Source organism: Rhea pennata, chromosome 3 (genome assembly GCF_028389875.1).
Source record: "Rhea pennata isolate bPtePen1 chromosome 3, bPtePen1.pri, whole genome shotgun sequence".
Classification (NCBI taxonomy): Eukaryota; Metazoa; Chordata; class Aves; order Rheiformes; family Rheidae; genus Rhea; species Rhea pennata.
This window is the reverse complement of record NC_084665.1, coordinates 24,344,200-24,371,393: the sequence shown is the minus strand read 5'-3', so window position 1 is coordinate 24,371,393 and position 27,194 is coordinate 24,344,200. Positions and strand designations below refer to the sequence as shown.

Here is a 27,194-nt window from a genome sequence, read left to right as displayed (position 1 = left end):
CAGAATGAAACAATCCACCTGCCTTATAGTAGAATTGCCACATTTTCCAATCAAACCTGTGATTTAATTAAGTATGTAATTTTCAGGAGCACTCAAAGAGTTAAAGCTTTCAAATGTGCACACTGCAGGTTATCTGGGTTGAATCTGGGACTTTGCTGACTCTCAACTCCTTTCCACTTTAACAGATGGGGTCAAAGGTGGAACTGCAGATGAGAATTAAAGACACATACATCCCTTTAATCAGATAACACATTCAAAGACTTGCAAATTCCCAAGAAGCCACTTTACACACACGTGTCGTGGGCCATTCCATAAAGGGGGGGGGAGCAGTGCGGAGAGGGGAAAAAGAGAATTTACTTCACCTGAGCGGCATTAAAAAAGGCAGGAAATTAAAGAAAACAAATGGGAACAAAATGGGGTGGATTGCTAGCATTCAGAATGCCTTCTCATTGCACAAATCTCCCTAGAGAGGAACTCCAATGTTTGAAGCATTCATGCTCTGCATCCAAATGCTCTTCCTAACTTCATTAAGCAGCCGTGTTTAAGAATACTTCATAACAAGTATTTTAATTAGAGATGAGCTGCTACTGAAGTATCTTGGCAATGTGGATATCTTCAGCAATACCAGGATGCCCAGGAGGAAATAAGAGTCATCCAGCCTGTGAGCAGTACGCCACAGAACAGTACAGGTCAGACATCGAGAACCTCAAGAAATTAATGATTCTCTCTCCCACCTGGCCAGGCAAATACTGCTTAGAGGATGTTTGCTTGCAGGAACTATTCTTTTAGTAGTATTCTTCCATTACTACTATGGTACATGGAGGAACAAGAATACAAAATCGTAAAAATAAGAGATGAACACAGAAGGAAGAAGAAGCATAAGTCATCTTAACTAGCATGTGGATTTGTGCTCTGGTTACTGAATTCCTTCGCATCTGACACAAGATCAAGCAATGGCACCTATGGTATGCTCTACAAGAGGAGCAGGATCAGCAAAGACTACACCTGTATGCACCAGACCTCTTTGTCTGAAATACAGAGATTTGTATTTTGAGGTGATACTGAGGGGTCTGCTGAAAAGAAGCAGCCTATTCACTCTCCCTTGGTAATAAGACCATTTCACTGAGAGCTTCCCTTCTCAGCCTAACACTTCACCTGAGCTGTAAATTAGAGAGTAGATAAACGACCTTAGAAACTTTCCTGGTACATCTTTGAGCAAGAACTCACCAAAGCAATACATTCAAACTGTTTTTTAATATTTTTACATGTTTACAGTACAGATTTATTTTCCTATTTCAATATTTAGCACACTTTCATCTGTCTCGAACTTGGAAGTTTAAGTGCTTTAATTAGAAGTTTGACAGAGACACTGGCAAGTGACTTCTGAAACTAAAAGTCAGTTCAGAGCAAGACCACCTGAACATTCAATAATCCAAAGGCAGGTACCCTCAATCTGGATTCAAAGTGTATTTCTGCCACCTCTTATGTCACCTGACCTTAACAGATTCCACAAACTATATCCAGAGTCACTGCAGTTCTGATGACTTAGGAAAAATATGTTCTTTTCTTCACATTTCAGTTTGATAATCCTTGATATGAGTCATGCGATGAAATGTAAGGTGCCTGTTTCTTAAGCTTTCACAGAATTACACAAAATATGAAATTGAAGTAGCACCTCATTACAGTAGTAGTGGTACAATGGTCACCATTGTAAACCTATCTGATAGACTGTCATTAAAAGCAGCACGTGACTATAAAATTGTTTAACGTGATACAAGACTTATCTCGTGATTGACTCAGAGCAGAATGCAAGACCTATCCCATCTGGAAAGCCTGTCCCCAGCAATGTGGCAATAGTCAGTCATCCACAGGATAGAAAAGGAATAACAGAAAGAAACAAAGGGCAATGGTGATGTGATAAATAATTTTGATCTAGTTGATGATTAGAGGTTAATATTATGAACAGCACTGTTGTATGGATCACTTTTTGGCTAGAAACAGAAAAGGAAGGAGAAAAAAAAGATAAGGATGATGTCTTGCTATTATTTGTTGATTTCTACTACATGCTATTCAGCATGCTGAAAGTGTACCAACATTTTCTCTTATTAGTCAGGCAGTGACTGGTGTTATTAGTCAAGTAGGTGGTGTTTTGCAGTACACCAATAATTCTGCCTCTGAGGGCACAGGCAAGAGCTAAGCTGATTATAGAATGGTATCATGTGGACTTCCTTTTAGAAGGTATTTTCATTTTTTAAAGTTAACTATTTTAATAATTAACTCTTTCAACGTGGATAGCAGTAGAATCCTATGGAAGAAATTTGTATGGTTTTGGATCTGTTGCGCTAAAATCTGCCATGGTATATCAAATTGGTATCTGAGCTTTTACCTGATGATCTGAGAACTAGAACTAGAGGCCTGAGAAAAACAGTAACTTTGTTGGAACAATAAAGGGCAAAGAGAAAAATATTGATATTATTCAGTAAGTGAATATATTTAATATTGCTTATGTTTGAGTTTCTCTAGAATCATGACTATAACAACAGACTTTGGGGGCTTAAAATTTTATATAGTTTTTATATATATATAAAAATATTATTTTATGTGAAGATTAACAGCCGTAATAAGTCACTGTTATGCAAAGGAAACAGACCCCAAGACATATCCTGATAGCGTCAACTTTCTGTCATATAAATACCACTCACCAAAAACAAAAAAGGAATCTAGTATTAGAACCACTAGTAAGTGTGGCAAAATTTAACATGATGGCAGTTCACTGCTGAAGAAAACATTCCAGACTGTTGACTTTCAACCACAAAACACATGATACAAACTGCAAGTGAAATATATTCCAGCCTCACATTGTGACTTAGTGAGTGGAAGTGACCAACACTGCACACTGGTAAAAATGCCACCAACTTAACAGAGGACAATGACTGATCAGATAGGGTGTTATGTTGGCTTAGTTATGTTAATGTCCCAATAAGCCATGCTATTGGAACAGTTTTTGTAGGACAGCAGAGATTAAGAAGTGTGAAATATTTAAGGGATAGCACTGTATGAGGTCACAGGCAATAATTACAGATTGTAATTTTAGCGCTTCTCAACAATTACGCTGGTTTGACTGAGTGAAGAGGCCAAGAGAGCTCCCGAACCTCCAGCCTTATTGGTACAAATCCACCCCAAGCAGCAAACGTCTGCCTGTGCATCTGCCGCGCGGGTTCTCTTCAGCAGAACTTACTGTCATTTCAGCACTTCACCCTTTATCATCCGACCATACATCCTGCTGTTTCTACCTGGATTTTACCCAGAGTTACCCAGTGAGAATCTTACTGAGTAAATGTGAATGCTGCCCGAGTAAGAGCTAAGTGAAATACAAAAAGGGTTTGGCTACAAAGTGGGATTTCAGGAATATGCATATGCATCACTGCTAAATGGTTCGATACCATCTACATGGGATGCTGAATCTACTCACCTCATGCAGCGGGTGTAAATATATGAATAGCAGAAACAGAGAATAATGAAGAACATTAATGACACACTTTTCCAAATAAACCCTATTTATTATAGGGCAGGACGCCAAATATAGGAATTCAAGCACTTCACAAAAAATGGCAGTGCCATATTGATGTATGTGTTTATGGGTGGCAAGAACGAAAGGCAGCTATTTGTCTGGGGGCTCTGGGAAAAGATGCCAGATCAGGCACAGTCCTACATCCTTCAGACCTGCCTCTACCTTCGCTTATCACTTATACTACTGTCACTGTACTTTCAATGCATAAGCAAACATTCACAGGGGCTGAATCAATTGAATATATATTTTTAATGGAATAACAATTTCAGGAAATCAGAAAAATCCTGCTTCCTTATTTTAGGTTCAAAAGAAGAAATATGACAAATGGGGATGTTCGGTTAATGACCTTAGCTTGGCCTAATAACATTTTTTAATCATCAAATGATTAGTTTTCAATGATAGGCCAATCTAGGTAGACTTGTGAACCTAAAGAAACAACTCCTTCTAATTCTGAGGAAGCACTAGGTAAGATATATGAATATATATGATATATACATGAAGAAAAATACAGTAGATTTTAATTCCACCCCAGATCTCTCCAATTCAGTATCTTTAATAAGAAAACAAAACAGTGAAGTAACTACAGGCCAAATGCATTGCTGACCACATCAAACCTGACCCTGCAAACCACTGCAGTCGGTGGGATTATCACTAGTGGCTATCACAGGGGTAGAATCAAACTTAACATCTAGTTTCAGTGAAGCTGCAGATGACTCAGCAGTAACAGTTTTGACCCCAAACCTACAGAAGCTAACCCTCAAAAATGTACATTCACAAATCTGTGGAATGCCAAGAAATGTAAATAGTTCTCAAACATAAGCATATAAACTACAGTGCTTTCTCTACATCCCTCATACACTCTTTTTGATGGAAGTGGAGTATTTGTATAAGGGATCAACTGGAAAACAAAAGTTGTATCCAATAAGACATAAATTTGATTCTAATGATTTAGTCCAATTAATTGCTAGGACTTGTTAACTAATTTCCAATTAATTCCAATTAAATTGGAAAGTAATTTAATTTCCAATTAAGATACTGGGGCCAAAAATGCTCAGAGTCAGAACATAAGCAAGACTGGCACAACAGTGCAACACAAGTACTGCGAGAACTTTTCAGGAGGCTTCAGCTGGTCTTAACTCTAGGTATTTTCATATGATTTCTAAATCCAAAAAGAATAGCCCCATTTCCCATATTTGCTTATTCTTAAACGTCCTTTTCTGTGGACAAATAGAAATGCTTGTTGCTAGCGTTCAGTATCAACACTAACCTGCAGCTGAATAGTTTGTCCTTCCTCATCAGATACAGAGCGTGGGTAGTCATGAGCCAGGTTTTAGGGCAGACAAATTGGGCTGTCAGTTTTAATGCCTGACCTGGGCTATCAGGCCACATTTTGGTTAGGAGGAAAGAGGCCTACTTACAAACACCAACAACAGCTAGAGATTAGTTGCTATTGCTTCCAAGGAGATTGAACAGGTTCCAGTATATATTAAACCAAGCACAGGTTGAATGAAAGAAAAAAGGAAAATAAAAGGAGGAAAGGAGAGGAAGGAAAAAAAAGGGAGGAAGGAAAAAAGGCAGAGGAAGGAAAAAGGAAAAGAAGCTCTTCAATAACTTATCTGCAATAGAAACCAAACTCCTTTATTGCACATAGAAACACAGCAAGGAATTGATACTTGGAAGAGATTTAAACAGAAGATGCACTGTATTATCTCTTGATGTTATAACACAGGAGCTTTGTTTAATGTCCTGCATTACTGAAGGAGCTCCTTAAGTGTAGTATTACAATAGAGAGCATAAGAAATATCTCTGAGGTCAACGCAGTTCTATTAACTGCCATCCTGTACAGAAATATTTTCTTTGAATACCATTAATGCTTTCTCCTTCCCTTTGTTCTAATTTCTGAAGGCAGCAGAAACTAAAACTTCCTCCACAATAATTTCTGCTTTCTTCTTGGCAGACTAATGGTATTAGACTTGTGAGAGAAATTTACCTTGGCAATGTCTTGTGCACGGGTCTTTTCAAAGGCGATGTTAGGAGGAATTCTAATAAGCAGGCTTTTTTGCTAGACTCAAAGCACAGATGATACAACATTTTTACTTATAAAGAGGATTGCTTAGTTTTATTTATTTTTTCGAAGGAATACATTAATCTGTTCCCGTGCATGAATCTCTTCACATAAGAGTAAACTCAAACTGTCTATTACCCCTGCTATATTGGATTCATTTTCATAGATTGTCAACATCTGAAAGGATCAATATGATAATTTAATCTGTTCTGCTGTTTAACACAAGCCAGAGGTGTTCATACAGTAATTTTTTGAATAAGAAACTCAATAATTTATACTTGAAAATACACATATTTCTCTAAAAAAAATCTTATACTTGAATTAATGAAATCTCTTAAAGTTTGAAGCAAAAGTATTTTAGAGAACCCCAATTTCATTAGCTGCAAAAGCTAACATATTTTAAGAAGAAGTTTAACTAATGGGTCTTCTGATTCAAAACACTGCTGTGACCTCAACTCATCATGTAGAAAATCAAGCCTTTTAAAAATTCCCAGTAATTGCTTTTATTGAGGTCAGGATTGAATGAAAAATCCTAAAGGATTTGTTTACACACAAGGTAGTTTCTGACCACTGCCATAACACCGTCTTACGGACACTGAAGTCTACTTTCAGAGACTGTATAAAACCTTAGGAAAAAAAGAAAAAGTAAACTAATGAATGAGAAATGTTAAGTGAGGAGTGTGAGCCCAATATACTAACTGTACTGCTATGATGGAAAGTGGATTCTTTTGGGAAAGGTTACACTGAAGTCAGCATTGCCGGATGACAAGCTTGGCGAGTGAGATTCTTGTTGTTTCTGAGGGTTGACTGGCTCCTAACACACCAGCATCAGTAAGGATTCACAGAGAGGAAAAGGTATATTGCTGGTTTACACAGGACAGCTTGCCAAACCTGCCAAATGAATGGCAATCTGATGTAGCTCCATGAACTTTATACTTTATACTAGGTGAGGATCTGGCCTTCCTTTTTTGACAGATAGACCAATGAAGCTAAAAATCTGTTATTCTCTTTAGTGCAACTGGGTACAAAGTAGATGGTGATAGTTTTTAAGTCATCCATTCATAAGGCAAATACAAACATAATTTTTTGAAGGAAACAAGTTTTCTGCCATCTCATTATGGTCAGATTTATTTTTCAAGTAACCTTAAATTTGCTTCCTTACATATCAGCCACCTACTAGGTTCCCCTCTTAACCATGATTCTTAACCTTGCAACAATACAGGGACAGATAAAACTGAGGCTGTAGCTCTGTCTTCGTGGAGAAAACTGAGCAACACGGAATAACTACTTGAAAAAACAGTTATATGAACAGTGCATCTGAAAAAAAGTAATTTTATTTTGAAATAATTACTTCAGTGGAATATACTCTGAATATTAACTTATACAGTTTTACATCCAATTTTCTTTTTTTAAAAAGGAAAACAAAACCAAGTCCCCTTTCTCCCTCCAACAAGCTGTCTGAAAGGGAAAATAGCTAAAACACCCAATCCTGCACATGAACACAGATTTAATTCAGGCAGTTGCAGCAAACTGATCACTGGCTTCTGAACTGTTTGAAAGACTGAGCTTAAAAGACTGATCATAAAACAAAAGAACTGAAAACCAGAGGCTGTCTTAAAGCATATATAAATATACACACACACACACCATTTAAAAAAGTTGAGCATAATGGTTTTTTGCCTTTTTTCCCCCTCTTTTAGTAATTGTAGCTATAGCACAGAAGCCATGAGAGATAAATTTTACATATTTTTTGCCCTAGATTAGTCAGGAACCTTTATGTTGTTTCATCTGTTATCATAAATCTGAGAGAACCACCAAAACATAAGCAGATTCCGAGAAACTGTATTTCAGGAAAAGAACCAACTGTGACATCTGAAAATCAAACTTTTCATAATACAGAAACACAAAATTAAAAGCTGAAAAATGTAAGATTTCTAAACATCTCTGAATAAAGTGTCTTCTGTTAATAACCATTACCTAGAAAAGTAAATGAAAACAGAAAACCCTTATATTGGTCATGCACTTAAAAGCCCCTTAGCCTCTACTTAATGCTTCAGTATGGTGCACAACACACACAAAAAAAGCCACAAACCCTCCCAAACAGGTCCGAGCTCACATGAGAACTAAATATGTACACCTAGACAACTGTTTTCAAGTAATGGTATGGGCTAAGAAGTGCTCCCCCGAATGCGCCTGCAGAAACTTTCTCGCGCTACCCAATAAGAGATGCAGGCAGAGGCCATGACTTGAAACTCCAGCTCAGCACGACGTGGCGTTGCTTTACCCTCCCTCCCTCCTCTGGCTGCCAGCCCACCACTCCCAAATCGTTAAAACTCTTCACCTACGCATTGCTTGCTGTACTATGTCCTTGCAAATACATGCAGAACCCCCCACCTTCACCGGTACTTGATGTAACCAAAAAGCCAACTCCTCCCAAGGTCTGACCTCCAAGACTTGGCCCCAAAACTCCAGCGTCAGCCCTTTCACACAGACCCAGGATCCTGGATGACAGCAACCCTCTGGCACAAGTTATCTCCCCCCAATAAACAATTCAACATGCAGCTGCACCTTGCCATAAAAGCTAAAATAAGACTGAGGAACTTTTCCCAAGCACTTTACACCACGAATTTTATACTACAATCCACAAAATGGCAATGTAATAAAGTCTTTCAAAAAGTGAAAGGAAGCACAATGGCTGATAATTACGTCAATTATAAAAACTATTAGGGAAAATTTCTGGAAGACAGCTCCCTACTAACACGGTAAGATTTCTGGAGAAAACATGCATTGGTAGTTGTGCAGAAGTTCTTGTAAGGAACATGATGCTCCTCTTGAAGCTGCTTAAACTTGATTTTATTTCAGGTTTGCAACAAAATTTTTTTTGTAAATAGATTTAGGCTGTCAATTTCAAGGCATGCTGTGCCATCAGCATGTAGAGACTGCTGTGACAAATGTGGAGGCTGTAGCAGCAAATTTTATTATAAACTGGTAATTGAATTGAACAGGTTTACATTTGAATAGATTTACTGCAGCATGATCTCTGACATGCTGCATGGCACTGAAATCCTTGTCTATAATAAAGATGTGTTTAAGATACAGTCGGCTGAAATAATTCCTGCTGTAAGTCCATACTAATCAATAAATTTATACTGCACCAATTTACACGTGGAAGAAAAAAGTAGATCATCATTCTTCACTTTTTGTGCATGAAGGGTATTGTCATACCCAAAGCCAAAAAGCTAATCTTCAGACTTCCTATAGGTAAGAAAATCTGCCTGTCTCCAAAAATACCCTCCCACTCTCTCTATTCCAAATACAGCTCTACAAGTATACTATGAACCAGAACGGTTTCCAAAGTTAAAAGTGACCGCTAAAGGAGGCAAGAAAACAAAACTCCCTTGCAGGCCTTTATAAGTTGTCCTATCAGGTTCCAGATAAGTAATACCTGAAAAGAAGATAAGCTATCCTTCACACAGATATACAGATTCAGGAATTAAAAACAGCTAGAAATCTCAGTGTGTTTTGACAGAAAAACTCACACAAGGGGAGTGGAAGAACTATGATCTGCAAATGAGTTGAGCCAACAAAGGAACCTAGATTTTGGCAATGTATTTGATGTCCCTTCGAATTATTTTGTTACTGCAGAACTTTCAGAAAAAATTTATGTAGATTTGGAATAAACTATTTAAGTAATTCTGATCAAGAAAACTCTGGTGTGGGACTGATTTGCATCCATAGACAATGATTATTCATGCAAAAAATTTGATTCATGATGTGCATCTGAATTGTGTGCAGAATTACTATGATTCCACATGCAATTTGGTAACTGAGATAATTACTCATTTGTAGAAGAGTCACTTAATTTCCTCAATCAGTTCCAGAAGATGCACACAAACTAGATTTGCAAATATGTATTTTAATGGATGGGCAAATGTGCCCCTAAAATTTAAAAGAAAAGGTCTAAATCAGTCCACCTGAACATGCTCTTGGAAGCACCGTTCCATTTCCAACAAGTTGTTCAATGTATCTGTATATTAGGTTACTAGTGATATGAGGTCTTAACTTATCAAAAAAAGATGTTAAGCACTGTGTGCTTCAAAAGGTGCCATACTCAGAGATTCCTTTCATTCTACAGTTTATCTACGCATTCCAATTAAACCTTTAAATAACTATTTTTAGTTGTTAACTATATTAGGATTTTTGCAAGCAAGGAACCCTCCCATTACCACTGGAAGACAGGGTCAAATCCTGTCGTTCTTACTGAGGCAAAATCCCATTGAATTTGACAGGAGTTTTGCTGAAGTAAGACTAAGGACAGCAGGATTTGGCTCACAGGATCATAGCGTCTGCCAAAGTAGTTGCACAGAACAAGGTTTATTCTTAGTAAGTATAATCCAATAAGAATATGTCTGTAGGTGCGTGATACGCCTAATTTGTCCATCATCTATCCACTGGTCTATGTTCTTGGATTTTACCTTGATAGCTATATACTTAAACCTGCTTTAAATGACAATCGAACAATTTGCAAAAATCAGCTATCTATTAAAGCTGTCGTTTTAAGCAGTGACAAAACAAAATTGCATGGGACTATTTTAGAGTGATTGCTTAACCTAAAGTATTATCCACTAGAGATGATATTTAGAAAACACTACATTTCATTTTCAAAAGTTATCTTGTTCAAAATTCAAAACATGCATTTTATCCATAAAACTGGATAAAATACACACATCTATAAGTACATTTTTGCATATACATTAACAGCAATAAAAGTGCATGACAGGCAATTGAGATTTAAGGAATGGCTTCTTTCTGGCAAAGATGAATCAGGTTCCAGGTGAGATAGTACTGTTTCTTGGAAACATGTTCTTATATATTCTGTCATTCAAGACCTTTTACATACAGCTGATGAACTAAAACACCCAGCATTTACTTACAGCAAGGAGTAGGGGTTCTTACATGCTTAAATAAAAAAGAGGGTCAGACTCTCCTGTCCTACATGCCAATATTTCTCCAACGTAGTTGCAATAACTTCAGCGGACATGCTCAAGAGTTATACTTGTTTAAGTCAGAACGTGGATGAAGAATAGAAGAAAGACATCTCAGAAAATTCGTAATGTAAAAAAGTTAAGGAAAATGAGAGAACTTTATCTAATGATTATTCTGTAAGTTACCAATTGGAGGAGACTGAATGCTGCGGCACATTTTGCTGGGGCATACTGGGAAGAAACATTCCAGAGAGGAATGAGAAACATCCCAGAGAGGATGAGCTCTAACCAGATACCTTAATTCTTCAGCTGACTTCAGACTGTCCAGAAGTACAAGCATACATGAAGATTGCCTTTACTGGTCAGAACACTCACCAGTTTCTCTTCTTTTCCCGATTGCTTTGCAATTGCTACATGTGTTTGCAGAGAGATATGTATTGACTTGATCAGTCTTACCTTCTTTCAGCATGCCAACTTTTAAACACTTCATGAAGCGGCAAGCTTGGCAGGATTTGCGTCTGCGCTTTGTGATTTCACATTCATTTGTTGCGGGGCAGCTGTATTCTATGTTACCTGTAATAAAATGTAAAGAATAAAAGAGGTATTCAGAATCACTAACTAACCAATACAATCAATACACAAAGTACTCGTACAGTTGTTGTTATGTTTAATTTTGGAACATACAAACACTATACAATGCTATAGAAAGGATATGCCCTTAAAAGAAAGAGGCAGTCAAATTAGAGAAAAAGATTTTTCACTTTTTTTTTTTTTAATTTAGAAAGCTGTGTGTAAAAACTACAGGTATGTAATTAATGCAGGTCTGCAGCTGGCTCCATACATGACCCCTAGCAAAAGCCTTCATGCTGAATATTCCTGTTGTGAGGAATAGGAAATTTTGTTGTTCATTGTCTGCACCAAGCCACATGGCTTACGCTACTAACTGAAATAGTTGTCTTCTCCTTTTTTCACTAATTTCATCAGCCTTCCTTTGGATGTAATATGCAAAAGTGACCATCTTGCTTTATTGCACAATCAAGAGAAAACAGTGCTATGGATCTTCTTCCTCCAGAACAGTAGGCACAGTGCATCCAAGTGCATTAACTGCATTTTTTTTTAACTACATCTCACACATCCTAAAACTGCAGGACCCAGATCTGCTAGCCTGGGCATCTCCCCTTCTGTCTGCACTGAACACAGAGCCTGTGTACTGAGGGCCAGGAGACATAGGATCATCCTTAGCAAGTTAAGTTGTCAGAAGGATAAAAACTGAGGGAGCTGCTTGCTTGTGTTTCTTCAATCCTCCTTAAGGCCTAGAACAAGTCAGATCCTTAAATGTGAGCTCTCTGGGGCATAGTGGCATCTCCTTTCTTTTTCTTTTTTTTTTTTTTTTTACTTAGTACATATAATTTATTCCCCAGAATAAGGAAAAAAACTGAAAAATTAGAAAAAAACCATACAAATAATTTTCTTTACATATTTAATATTACATCTTTTGGAGTCCAAGCCCAAAAGAGAGAATGGTCTGTCTTCTTTTGCTCCAGTATCACAGAACTTTTCATAAAAAGCTTAGCTCAGCTTATTCATATGTCTAGCCGTGCATCCTATTGCCCATGACTACATTCAGTATGACAGACTTTGCAGCAGTCAGAAGTTTTATAAGGAAACTGACTTTTAAATAAAGGATCTTCCCCATCAGCCTGTCACATCTTGCTTTGAAAGTATTTCGTTACTTTCTAACCCTTTCCCCCTGTGATTAAGTGCATTAGTATCTTAATGAAAATGCATTCTGTTTATTGCCCTCTTGGGAAGCAAGAGGTCATTGCACCAAATGCATAAATTGTCATCAGAGACAGTCCGAGCATAATTGCAATTTTGCTGCTCCACGTTTGCTGCACTCAGGGTCCATCAAAGTCCCCTGAAACATGTGCAGGTTCTAATAATTAGCATAGAGTCTGCCTGGGACCACAGCATTGATGAAATATTTCAGAGTTAATCACACTTTGTAAACACTGATTTATATTGACTATCTTTCTCCAGACTGATGTCTCCTCATTAAATATCGCATTAGTGGATTGCAGGATTGCACAAAGACTCAAATGCTCAGCAACCGCTAATTTAACAGGAAGTAATACTTAAACCACTTATATCTATTGAAAATTAGTTAAGTATTTATGATAAAGGAGGTCTGCATGGTGCACTGTATGTTCTGCCAATAAAACCAACATACTTTGCACAACCTTTTCAGGCCCTTGCAGGCTTTATTCCTTTTAAACATTGCTATATGAGTAAATTAGCAATGCTACCAAGCAAAAGGGATCTTGGCATGTTTGAATGCTAACAGCTCTTGTTGACAAAACTGAAAACTTCAGTTTAATCATCCTTTTCTTTCCTTATTGCCTCAAAAAAAAAGCCATTTAAGAAATTGAGGAATGTGCCTAGTAGGAGAGTTCCTCCATAGACCTTCTTTCTTATGCATATTAATGAGGTTGGGTATTAATACTTTTGGAGTGATGGGTAGGAAATGATGGAAAGGACAAGCTTAAACAAAGATTCACATTATCTTCTCATACTGCAGCATGGCTTTCTCCATGAAGCACAATCAGTAGACAGGGAGGCGTTCAAAACCTTTCACACATTTTAACTAAATTCATCATACCACAGCAATGGTCATGATGATCTTGATCAAAAATAAGATTTGAGATTTGGACATAGAACTTCAAGTGGAAAAGTTCTGTATTCAGCCAAGTAGAGCACTAACATTATAGCCACAGCCCTTGCGCAAAGGCAAAGATGACACCGAAGAGTAGTACTCAAAATCATAAACACATAGGGAAGGTTGCTTATTTTCTTGAGCAGCCTGATTAATCTATATTTTTAAATTTCAGTTTTGCTCAAAACCTTGTGAAATGTGGCAATAGTCTATAGGCTGGAGGACATTATATGCGCAGCCAACTATTTTCTCCAAATGACTGTCACCTAAAGAACTTCTAAATAGGGTATTATTCTAGTCACTTAGATCCCAGTAATTTAGCTTAGATGTAGAATCTTTTCTTATCAGGTTAGCCTACTTTAATGAATTGTATTTTACAGCAGAAGTTACTCTTTTTTCTTTTTTTTTTTGATGTTAGAAAATAAACTTCAAAAGATGTTGGAAAGAGCTCCTCCAATGAAGCCAGTGGAGTTACAGCCCTTAGGTTTATTGCTGCAAAAAAGATCCACATCTTATTGAGGGCCACATTTGGCTCCCTTATAGTGAACAGCATTTTAGAATGCAGTAGAGTGCAGTAAAGTTCAATGAAACTAAAATTTTGTCTCCGTTTCACATACAGTAGTTTATTAAATGCCCACATGGATAGACTTCTCTACACTTCTGTCAGTGAGCTTCCTCTGAACAATCTCTCTTAATTTTGTAGTAGGCATGCAAAAGAACATGTATCATACTAAAAATGTCCTGTAGCTAGCATTCAAAATATTTGTGGATCCATTTTTGTACCAAGTCAAATTTTCTGCACCTTGTAAGTTATAAAAGTTCTCATCATTTCTTATTTGCTTCTACATGTTAAAAATAAAGCAGCAAAAATCCTTTTATGAGGTCTAGGTATCCACACAATTTGATAGTTACACTATGTAGATGTAAGATTCTGAGTTCCACATTGTATTTCAATTGAGAAGGATTTAAAAGGAAGTTCTACCATTTCCGTGTTTACTGCACGGTGCTAGGGGCTGCAACTGAGAAACTAGTAGGAGGATAACTTGAGTTTTCCCAGTCCTGTCAACAGCTGAAGAGGCTGCTGTGTTATATAATGAACAAAATCAACATGGCAGATCTTGAGTCTTTAAACTGGACTGACAAGAACGATAGAGCAGTTTATAATATCTCCTGGCTGGTTTTCAGGAAGGACCGGGAGCTGATTACTTGTATCAGAGTCTTTTGTACAATTAGTTTGCAGGCAATAAAATTTTCTCACTTACTCCTTAATAGAATCTTGCAGCTAGCTGGCTGATAGAATAACAGTGCATATGTAAAACTCCCGCCTGAAGTGCCAGGGGATAATTTGTATATGCCTTTCAGTGGCGTAATGGACTTTTACAGTTTGGCAGTTAAAAGGCTGAGTAAAGTAAATTAGTATGACGTTTGAAAATAAAAATATATGTCAAACCTTCACTCCCCACACATTGCCCTGTGCTATAATAATACATTTGGATTTATGCTAGCCTGAGTCTCTTTTCTTTCCTCATGCACTGAGGAAAGTTTGTATTAAAACATGTACTTTTTTCCTGCTAATTGGTTAAATTTTATTAAGTAGGCTGAAAGTTGAAAGAGCTCTCTCTAACATATATGGCCTATCAAGAGCAGTTTACTCACTAAATACAGTAGTACCGTCTATTTGATCTCTCAAATGCGAGACAAGCAAAAACTTACAGTGTATACATTATCCTTCTGCTTTTAGATGCTTTGAATTGTAAAGCTCAAGGATAATGGGCCAAGTTACCATTTTTTTTCCACTTCCCTGATGAGGTTTGGCGGTTACTTGAATGACAGGTGGGGTTACAGTAAAATTTGAATGATACAGTGACATATTCAGGGGGTTTACAAGCCAGGTAACTGACTGGACTTAGCTGAGATTCTTGGGACCATTTTGGTCATTGCTTGCATGGAAATGATAGCCACATTGTCAACAATTTTGGACCCTCAAGTAACAGAAGGCCAGGAGTTAGAACCATGAAAAGAAAAGGCCGCTGAAAGCACAGGCGCTTCTGCGTAGGCATCCTATCATATATGAAGTTACTGTCATCAACAGTTGAAACTTCAGAACATTACAGATACTAAGAGAGTGAAGCAGCTCTAAAAACTGTCTCCAACCTGTGGGACAGGCTGAAAACAGGGTCTCTTCTAGAAATATTGACAAGAACAAGTAATTGCAGACAGCAATGCTTAGCAGAGGCTTTATTTCCCTTTTCACACTATAACATTTGATATAATATAAAAGAGGTAAAAGGATTGCTACGGGCTTTTGGATACATGTATGTTCAGAAAATCTTCAGACAAGTAAAAGAGAAGACTGAAATATTTGGTGCAAATCTGTTTAGGGGTAGCTATCTACTACTGAGAAGAACAGAAGGAATGCTACAGATATCAGTGGTGAAATTTTTACTGTGTGAGAAAGCAAATCCAAGAGTAAAAAAGAGAGGAGAATTAATTATTCCAAGTAATAATTCTATGTTACAACCAGCTCATGGAACCATTTATGCTCAACAATGCCCTATTTCTCTCCTAAACTTTTATCATTGAATTTCTGGAATCTGATAACTCTTTTAAAAATGTATTCCATTTAAAAGGCAAATTTTCCCTTCTAGTCTTAGTAGAGACTCTCTCCTGCATCACTGGATTTAAGTCTTTCTGCAATAACATTTACCCTGGATACAATCTTAAAGCCCTATTTTCCTGGGATCATGGAACCAAAGGAATAGACTCACTTTTCTGTGAACTTTTGTCGTATGGGAAATGAATCTGGAAAACAAGAGGTAGCTATAATTACAGCATAACAAGGGAGGCCTTCTGGGAATAGCAAATAAGCCTCAGAAAGAAAGACAGGAGAGTGTAAGTCAACACAGAGAGCGAATAACATTATGTTAGGTGATGCCATGACAGATAATCCAACCAATATAGAATAGAATACTTGCAAAGAAATTGAGGAAAAGCAGATGCTGTTGGAGGTAAAGAGTAATAGGCTAACTTAGGAAAAGATGGAGAGAGAAACAACCCCAAATTGATTAAAAAATGTATTTGATGTTTTCAGGCCTTTGCAAAACTGAACAGAGAAAAAGAAAAAAAAATCTCTCAAGTTAAATTTTAGTTCTTCTAAATTTTACTCCCCACTTTGCAGTTGAATTTAAGCATGAATAAGTATTTTCATAGGTGAAAGTATTCAAATCGGTAGGGTTTCAGAAATGGGGTCAGACTGGAATGAGGCTGGACTTGAAAGTAACCCAGTGCAGTTTTGGCTGGCAAATCCTTAAATGGATTTACGTAATACTGTAGATAGCTCTATGATTATAGATCTGTGAATTCTGCCAGTGTGTCATCTGGAGCTGATTAAGCCTCAAGTTGACTGTATTCACAATTTTTCATCTCAATGATTTTAGGAAAGCATTGCACATGCACAGCTAGAGACTGTTCAAAAATTCGGTTTCTAATTTCCCTTATTTCAAAAATTCCCCGCAAATTTAAGATGATAGAGTCATATAGGAAGGCTTATGCTTATGCCTCTAATGCTAATGCTTCTTTTTCTCTTAATATAATAAACTCAGGAGAAGCAGACAATTTTTAAATAGTTCTATAGTTCAAGATGGTACTTGACAGAGAACACAGTCAGCTTTTTTAAAAGCATCACATTTTAAATTAAAAGAAACCACTGTGTTGAGCTGCTTAAAAGAAGCCAGTGTACTATGTTATTGATTTACAATATACTTAGAACTTCTAAAATGTAGTTTTATTGCTTTTTCTTTTATTTCTAGAAAGCAGTGTGAATGGAGATTTAAAACAAAAATGTAAAGGTGATGTTGGTTGTCTCAACATATGACGCATTTGCCTCAGCCTCTTACTTTAGATGGATACACTTACAACACCACAAAAACGACCATAATTGTCACTGTAGACAGTTATTAGTGAGTGTTGAATGACACCTGTAAGGGACCAAGCAACTGTGATTGCCACTGGACTCAATTTATATATATTTTCAATGGGAGTGAAGGACATTTAGGTCCTTTTAAGAGACATTCAACTCCTTGAAGGCACAAATAGAAATGATCCCCTGCCTAGGAGTCACTGAAGAGTTGTCCAAATCAGCATCAGAAAGACTGAACTGTCTGCTGATGTTTCCTACTGATACTCTCTCCAGATCAATTTTGATTCATCCTACCAAGGAAGCACAGGGATTTGTCATTGTCTATGAACACACAGAACATCTTGGTCTCTAGAGCTGTCAACCTAACAACTTTCACAGCAGTAAAAAAAAAGTCACTTAAAAAGTTATAGAGAGATTAAAACAAATTGCTTGCTAGCTGACAACTTGCATGCCTCTAGTTTCAATCTAGACAAAGCTTCAGAGGTGACTTGGATATTTTCAGGAATTTGTTTATAACAAATAAAGAACCACATGGAATTCTAATGGCATTGATATATACCACTATATCCACCACTATTAGTAATGTCTTTCTTTTTTCTTTTTTTTTTTTTCTTTTTTGAGTGTTTCTGATGGGTTTGAAACAGCTATGAAGCAATCAGGATCCTCATTCCTATTCTCTGATAAAATGCAGCATATAATTTACAAGGCTGAAAAGAAAGCAGAGATATTAAATACAATAGAACCATCAGTATACTGCTAAACTTCTTTCTGATTCTCAGATTTCAGCATGATTATATTTTATTGTCTCATCTTGTTTGGCTATCATAGATGCACGATGACATTATGACAGGATGCAAAGATGTGTGGGAAGGAATTAAAAACACTTGCTCACTAGCTTGGTTGGCCATAGGCACAAAGAAATCAGGGAGAAAGGGAAGAAATCTATCATTGCTTGCTTAAAATATTCTTTGAAAGAAATGCTGATCCACACATTCATTTATATGAGGAAGGTGAATGATTTAATCAGGTAATGATGGATTCAGGTGACATTTAGTGTAAAGTTCACTGGAGAGCTGCCATCTTTGCACCAGAGCCAAGGTCCACAGACTACTGCACCAGGATTGCTAGCCTCCACACTACCTTTCTATAAAAATTGTAATTCTAGCTACCAGTAAAGATGCTGAAAAGTCATAAAGTCTTACTTAATTTGCTTTCATTTCCTCCACAAAAATGATGTGCAGTGTTATTACAGGAGTCAGCTCTGAGACGTATAAATTAACCTTTGGAAGCAACTTTGGTCATGTGCAACTTCGAATCAAACGTTACATTGCCCATTTAAAATGTCACTTTATCTGAATTTACATAGTTAGTTCTAAGTTTCCTGATTAAAACTTGCTGATTAAAAAAATGTATTTACTATAAAGTGTTTGTGGATTTACAGATCAAATTGGCTCAGTAAAGGGTAAACACTGTAAAGATGGTTGAAAAACCTGAATGCTAAAGGGATTAAGAACAACTCTGAATAATGAAAAAGATGAACAAAGCACTCTTAGACAGCAGCATTATCATCTAACTCACGGTTTGAGCAAGGTTTGAACACCTTAAGAACTATATGTTACAGCAGAACTGTAGAGATGAAGGCCCTTAGGTAATCACTGTAAGACAAGATGGCAAACTTGGTCTAGCTTGTAATAGAAGGGTGACCAAAAAAGCAAAAAGCGTTTCCAGAATGGAATGTTTCCTGTTTGCCTTAGGAGATCTGGACATGGACTGAACCCCTCAGGGTTAAAACACTTAAATGAGACAGTGAGGGTATAACTGTAGGGTTTCTCAGTACCTATGCTTTATCTAGCCTATATATAAATAGAAGGTTGTTGTCTTAATAATATTCATCTAACAGTTTTAATTAAAAAATAAACATACAAACAAATAAACAAAAATCCTAGAACTATATGGGCTATTATAACTGCAAAGCATTTTAGCGTTTGTAGGATAAATTAAAATACTGTCCAAGGAAATATTAAATAAACTGTGATGCTCTTACACTAAACCTTACGAAGAAGGCAGTATGTCAGTATCTGGGGCTTTTCACCTTGCCTTTTCGTGCTAGTTTGAAGACTATAATCCTGAAGGGTTTGAAAGAAAGAGGAAGAAAGTTGTCTAGATATCAGCCATTATTTTTATGCGTTTATTTAGCCTTGAGATACGAAGGCTAAAATAAAACAAAGTAAAAACAAGTAAAATGTTCTTGAATCTGTAAATCTCATCATCCTTCCTTGAAAGAAAGAGTACTGCTGCAATCCACTTGCAGAAATGTTTAAGTTAGAAGTAGAGAATAATTATATATTGTTAACGCAAAATGTGTGCTTGCTAGCCTTTATAACTGAGCAAATAAAAATCGTGAGAAATTTATTTATATGAAATAAATATTCACTACAAAATATATAGTAAAAGTACAAGACCTCAGTGTTAAACACAAGTCTTTGTACCCAGCTGACAACAGAAAATCCTTATTTTCTCTCTTTCTTTTAATGAAAGCTTTGAGTTTTCAAGATAATACAGAGCACAGCAAAAACTGGAGAGAGACCCTAAAAATCAATGGACCTGTAACTATTTTTAGCTCTTTCTATTTTCTGCTGTCCCTGATGTTAAGCCAATTTTGGGGAGATTTGGCTGTGTGTGTGTTTCTGTGAGACATTTGCAATCAGCCATCATGTAAATTATCCCAGAAGCAAACTGAGAGCTGCAGCTGAGTGAGTACTAGGCTGAGCAGAGAGAACATCCAGTTCTCTCATTCCTTATATGTCACGAAAGGGGGAGAACGTCATTAGATTCTGCTATGACCTAAGAAGAAACTGATGCTGTATATTCGGTTGTGGTTTTTTTTTAACCAGTTAATTTCTCCTTTCTAATGCTGTCTAATGTTACTGATATTTTTCAGAATTTATGCATTCTTTCTTGCCACAACTGTAAATATTTCTGTGCTATATTAAAAATATATATATTCAGAATAGATAAATTCCTCTTTCTTGAAATTCAGGAGAGGGTTCATTTAACCCCTTTACTTTTAAGAAGAAAATTACCAGGGATTGCAAGAGGGAAGAAGAAAAAGAAGAGGAGTAATCTTTCAGAGAGAAATGGACATTTTTTAGGCTAAATTGCTATCATCTCTCTGAAAGGGAATTATAATTTCCATTACCCGAAAAACAGGTGTACACTCAACATCAGAGTGAAATTCACTTCGTAAAAAGGGGTTATTGAGGCACATCACTTCTGAAGGGGCTCATGATGCACTTCACCTATGTTTTACGTAAGATGCCAGTGCACAGATTCTGTGCTGGCTCTCTGAACAGATGCACGTGGATTTCACTGATCGAGATCTGAAAAGGTTCCTTTGAAATGGAAAGAACGGAAAAAATCCCACTGACTTATTGGAAGGTGTATCAGGCCTGACAAGAACACAAGATTTGCTTCATGATCTAACTTTATCAGTTCAGCCTTGCTCCCAATGAAGTCAGTGGCAGTTTTGATTGACTTCAGTGAGAACAGCATTTACGTTCTATAAATCTGACCTAATTTAGTAGTTTATGAGTGACAAACAAGAAAGCTCTGAAAAGTTGAATATGTTCTTTTTCACTGAATCTGTAATTAATTACTCATCAGACCTTAATTATTAGCATTTGAAGGATACAATTCTTTTAACTGAGATCAGCAATTCTTGCATGCATAGTTAAAATATTTGGCTCTTGAAGTACTCTTATTTACTACTCTATATTTTTACATTTCTTGGTTTATTTGTGCTTTATTATTCAGCACTTATTCAGTAATCACCTTGTTTTAAAAACAAGCAGAGAAAGAATGTGATACAACAAGGAAGTGAGAAATGGTATAGGGAAGAATGACCTCTACAAACATTAGGGCTAAATCCTATTGTTCATAGCAAGTAAAACTCAGGAGAATTGTTCTTCGTGCAAGTTCAAAGCAGAATCTGCCAATTCAAAATGTAGAAGTACTTTTTTCTTATATACTTCTTGTCACATACAATAACGTATGGTTTGACACAGCAAATAGCTTCTATTATTTTGGGTGGCATTTGAAAACTCTTAAATCTGTGTCAATCTAGTCAGTGCCATTACTGAAAAACTGCCATGACATCATGATGGTAACACACACCCTACTCTTAGTTTCTTCATTATTGCTTTTCTATTCAACACTTGGTTTTACCTCATTGCTTTTTTTCCCCCCCCTTTTTTTTTGGCTTTACAGCACAGTCACCTGCTGATGCAGCTAGTGTTCTAACCCTACTGAGAGGAGCTTCTGCACAGCTGCCAGTTCTAACTTGAGCTGTGTGGCCAAGTCCAGGTTGCTAATCTGGAGAATGACGTCTTTGTCTTGTGCTTCCATGCCCAGAAACTTGCAGTCTGTGGTGTGGTGTAAAATTGCAGGCTATTATTGCCAGAAGTCAAAACTTTATTCAGTTGAAGTTTTTGTGGTATTTTTTCATGCTGAAAATAAAACTAAAATAGTTGTGCATCAGTTCAGTTCTGTGGGATACCTACTGCATAGTAATTAAATAGGATTTATAAAAACAAAACCACGCTAGTTGAAGTTTGGCAACAACAAAATATGTACTGCTTCACTGGAAGCACTTTTTGAGTTTTTATGAAAATGTTCTTGCAAGTCAAAATCAAATTACCTACCTCAAAGAATCTCAATTTTTACATAACGGAGGCTTGAAATGAGTGTACTTTTTTTGCACGTGCAGCCATTTTACAAGAGCCCAGTCAGCTGGGAATCTTCACAGGGATGTTTATTTACAGGTTGCAAACCTTCTCACACTGAATTTCATTGCAACTACTGAAGTCTATTGTTTCTTTTTAGAAGTTATATCATCATAAAATGAGTACTTCATACTGGTGGAGGTCCCAAATCAAGGAACTTTTAGGTATCCATTTAATCATGTTCAATAGAACCCAAAAGAGATAGTTTCTCAATTCAATACCTTATTTACTACATTTTGGATGCCACTACAATTATATAGGTATCTCCCTTGGAGTTGTGAAACCACAGTAACATTAATTCTTAATAATCATCTGACATCTACAGAGCTAACCATAGTGTTCTGCCATTCTAGACCAACATGCCTCATCCAAGAAAAACTTACACCTGATTGTACAGAGGAAGTTTTTAATTGATTTCAATGGGAGTTTTCTGTGAACTGTACCTACATTATTCTGCCTTAATATCATAATTCTTTGCTCTAGAAGGAACTGGGAAGTTTAGCATAAGTGTAAATAACTCAGCTTTTCAGGTAAAGGAGATGAGGAAATAGCACTATTGCTCTGAAGTCCACTAGCAACTTGCAGACAAGCCACCAGTAAGCATTCCCCAGAAGGTTTTGTATTTTTACAACACTCAGGTACGAAAAATCAAATGGATGGAGAGAAGAATAAAAACAACCTTCAGCAACGGCTAAATAAAAATAACATTCATTATTTTCCTTATTAATTTTACATTAAATATGGAAATACTGTATTTAAGAAATCATAGACACATTTTTCAAATATGGGGTTACGTGAAGTTATGAACTGAAACTAACCTTAAACTCCTTAGTATAAGTGACTTTAAAAAAGAAACCCATACCTCCACATCGCATTGCCTGAGAATTCCAGGTGCTCAATGTCTGCGAAAATCAAGCAGGTTTTATTGAGGAGCTTAAATTTGGACTTAGCAGCCTAAGTTTAGACTCTGAAGTTTGAATTTAATTTAATGTGACATTATATTCCTGTACAGGCCAAGCTTGGCCTCATGTTCTTTAAATAAAGCACCTTCAATTTTATTTGACAGGATGGTATCTAAATGGAAGGAGAAGGTTATTTTGTCTCCAGTGGTTCTGTAGCGAGAACAAGTGGTCATGCAAATTATGCCATTCATACTAATTTATGCCAAAAAAAGTGGAGTATTTGCAACAGATATCAAGAGCAGATTAGTATTTTAAAGTACTGGGCAGAGATCAAAACCTGCTTGCTTGCTTGCTTTCGGATATGATCTGACAGGTATTTGGTGAATCTGGTTAAGGCCATGGTGTGATCCAGGGGTGAAAGGCCATTTACTAAGCCACTCATGTACACAAAACACTTCAGCATTATGTTTTGTTCCATTTTTAAATGGATTAGAGTTTTAACAAAAATAAGCTGGCTTTCTCGTAACAGTTTAAGTATAGCAGTGGTGTAGCTAGGAGCAAAACAAAAGCATGATCCCTGTGTGCCACAGGGTGCGTTCAACTAGTATCCATGACAGCTTTCAGAAAATAATCAGTTCTCTTAGCAGCAATCATTTATAAAAATCCATGGGGAACTCATGCAGAAAATAAATCTGAATGTGTGCTGGATGGCCCAGTGTTTTCCCTATCTTTAATATTCAAAATAGATGCGACAGTGGGCCTAACATGATAGACAACACTCTCAGAGAAGCCCAGTATGGTTTCATGAGTAATGTCTGTAGGACTGGACACTATAAAGAAAGGAAAGGTACAGTTTGAAGTTGTAACAGGATACAATACCAAGAACTGTATTATTTCACTTTGAACAAAAGAAAGAAACAAAGTCCAGTGAATAACCAACCTTGAATCGTCCTCTTGAAAAAAGCCTTGCAGGCCTCGCAGGAAGCCACTCCATAGTGGTACCCTGATGCAATGTCACCACACACCAAACAGAGTCTTTTGGGCATCGAGTTCAGCATATATTCACACTTGGTCTGTGAATCTTCAGCAATGGTACTGGAGCAGTCATCATACCGTTTCCTGACTGGCCCATTTCCCCCGAGCCCTGTGGCCGAAGGGTAGAGGGGAGGCGAGTCCAGCCCATTCTGATGTCCATTCATGGTGGAACTGTAGCTCCCGCTGGCGTCTGAGGAGCCACCGGGGCTGTGATGGTTGATGCTGTCCGTCAGAGAGGCAGGGCTCGACGGTTCCGTCTTGATGTACGACGAACAGCTAGAATCAATGTGTCGATCTTTGCTTGACATTCTGCAGAGAAGCCTGTAGTGGCGAGAGAAAGAAAGAGGAATCTCTGTATTAAAGACAGTGCTCTTTAAGGCTGCTCTGGAAGGGTTAGGGACCGCACATCATTCATTCATTAGTCAATACCTCTTGTTCTACATGAAGGTAATCAGCATAAGGGCATGACAGAGCTTTATCAAAGCTCCAGACAGGCAGTAAACAAAAACTTTAAAGAGACCAAATCCCTCTCTTCTCCCCTCCACCTGCCCTCTAGGCCGGCTGTCAATTTCAACTCAACTCTTCAATTCCGAATTTGCCATCTAGCGAGTCAAAACATTAAAAAAAAAAAATTAGATGACTATTTAATTTCTTCCTTTTCCAACTAGGATTTTCTTTCCATAAATTCTATCACTACCAGAAATGAATAATTCCAAGTCTGAACACATAAGTGTTCTGCTCTGTAATTACTATTTGTCAGCACACCTCACTAAAACGTGTATCCATCATCTATTGATCAGATCCCAGAATCTGAGGAATCTGTCTCCCATGAACTTTTTTTTATTAATACTGCTTTATTATACACAGCTATTTAGTAATGGAGTAGCACATCCACTGAGAATTCTGACCAATAATTAAGGTTGGACTCCAGTTTCACAAAATCTAAGTGAAATGATTCATCAGCTCTGGCTGCAATTACTTTCTAGCCATTATCCTCAGACTAACCAGTAATAATTATGCCAGCACCCCATATATCTACAGCTCTTTAGGATCTGACGTACATGTTCCATTCTTCAGTTTTAAAAAATATATATTAGAGGAATTTTTAGATAGAAGTTCTGTCTTTCAGAAGGTGAGATTCTGCCTTATTTCTCATTTTTCATCTTTTTCAGAAATAAACATCTGAAACAACAACAAAACCATAAAACATTTCATCAGATAGTGCTTTCAACAGGAAAAATAAAATGACCTTCCTTGTCTATTCTATCCTCAATCTCTTTCTTATTTTTAAATGTATTTTGCAGAGACTAGAAGACAAAAATAATAATTAGAAAGCTCTGAATCAGACATTATCTTCCTCTTCTACTGTCATGAGACCACTGTAGCAAATGGCCTACACAGCATTTTCCTGACAGTACTCTCAGGAGCTGCCAATGTACAGGTGACAGTTACGATCATTTCTCTAGGAAGATTTTCAACAGAAATGTAACCACATCGCAACGGAACCTGCGTGGAGCTATAGATTCACGTTTTTAAAGCAAACACAAGTCCAGATAATTTGACTGACTTCACGTAACTTTCTGAAGTCAGTTTTGAGATCTTGTATATGCTTCCTCATCTTTTTATGCGTTAACAAAACTCAATTTCAACTTCAGTCTCTGAAGCCAAATTCATCACTGCAAAATTTACGTAAATCCAGACACTTGGCTTCATTTCCAATGAAGGTAACTGAGATCAAAACTTGCCCTTCATTACAAAAGCCGAGGACAGGATTTACCCGCAGTTCAGTGTCCATGGATCTTGGTTCTGACCTCTCAATTGTTGTGCATTTTACTGTAAAATACTATTGAAAACAAATTACATGTGGCTTTGGAAAACAGCCAGACTGATATGCTGAAATGTTACCATGAAAACAAAAATCAGTGTTTATTTGGAGGAGTAGAGGGAGCAAGCTAACTGCTGTCAGCAAATAAACCAAGGAAATGGGAAGGTTAAAGCCTTGGAAGTATCTTATTACATCAGACCACCTGCCTGTATTGTCCTTTCCTCAAGAACTGGAGGGGGGAATATCCCCTTGCCAGCCTGCAGTAGCGTGTGCTTCTCTTCTGCATCTGCTGCCTTGTAGCCGTCACTGTTAATGAGCGCTGTAATTAATAGATAGCTCTCTCTTGCCTCTCTAGTTGCACTCTGGGCTAAGCACTTTTCTCAAGTCAACGTTTGAAAGAAAGCGGGTCGGCACTGACTTACAGCAGCTCTGCGAATTCCTTTTAATTTAGAGCACTTACACCACCACTCCACTTATTACCTTATAATTACCGGACCGCTCTCACATACATTATGATCTTAGACTAGAGTTAGAAGTTATTAGGGTACTAAAACATGGTGTGTCTGTCTTTCTCTCATCTCTCTCTCCCCTCCTCTTTCTTGGATACTGAATTTTATACAGTTGTGCGTAAAAGTATTAATTTTCACACTCTATCAACTTACATTTTATATTATTTTTCTACACACTGACAATGAAGTCTTTCTATTGAACAAACAGAACCTGGTCTTCTTCTTTTCACCCCTCTTCTGTCGAGACTCTGTAAGTAAAGTCTCAACATACAGCAATAGGCGTCCACTGTCTTCACTCTATCATAACCAGCTTGATGGCACATTTTTTCCTGTAAGACCCCCACTGCTGATTTTTTTTCCTAATCTGTGAAATAATGAGCTGTGCTGTCTCTCTTCCATTCCCAGAACAATCATCTGCAATTAATTAGTTGCCCAAATGCGTGTTGTTTCAGCCAGTGCAAAAGTGGATTTCTCCCACTCTGAGCTGTCAGAACTCAGTTCTACAAGCCTTAAGATCTGATTACCAGTGTTGTTTAGGTTAAAGCCAGTCTGATGATGCTTCTGAAGGAGCAGTTTCTAGTACTAACCAAGATTCATCTGCTTCTGGCCACAACTTAAACAGTATAAACTGGATTGGAGCATGCTGGCAATGCACAATTTCAGTTAAAACATTAACCATTTCAAGGAAAAAAGAAAACAGCTCCTGACTGACTTTTATCTGGAAAATGAAAGCTTACTCAATTGCCCAAAGAAGGTGAACCAGAGAAAGGGCTGTGTACTGGCTGTAGGTGGGCGGCAGAAACACTGCTTTCATTCCTTCCTTAGTGTCACATCTGAACGAAAGTAACTCCAGAGCCACCTTATAGTGATGGCAGGTTAGGCCACCATC

The 27,194-nt window shown here is 37.2% G+C and overlaps 1 protein-coding gene across 8 annotated transcripts in view; it reads right to left on the bottom strand.

The window, feature by feature from the left end:
* ESRRG (estrogen related receptor gamma) overlaps positions 1 to 27,194 on the bottom strand; it is a 385,220-nt gene that overhangs the window by 107,632 nt on the left and 250,394 nt on the right. For all 8 annotated transcript variants that reach the window (XM_062571814.1, XM_062571807.1, XM_062571812.1 and 5 more), the window contains 2 exons: positions 23,877 to 24,292; positions 11,078 to 11,194 (listed from right to left, as the gene is read on the bottom strand). In XM_062571814.1, the coding sequence (XP_062427798.1) occupies positions 11,078 to 11,194; positions 23,877 to 24,279 (520 nt within the window). In that variant the 5' untranslated portion in view covers positions 24,280 to 24,292. The remainder of the gene's footprint in view (positions 1 to 11,077; positions 11,195 to 23,876; positions 24,293 to 27,194) is intronic.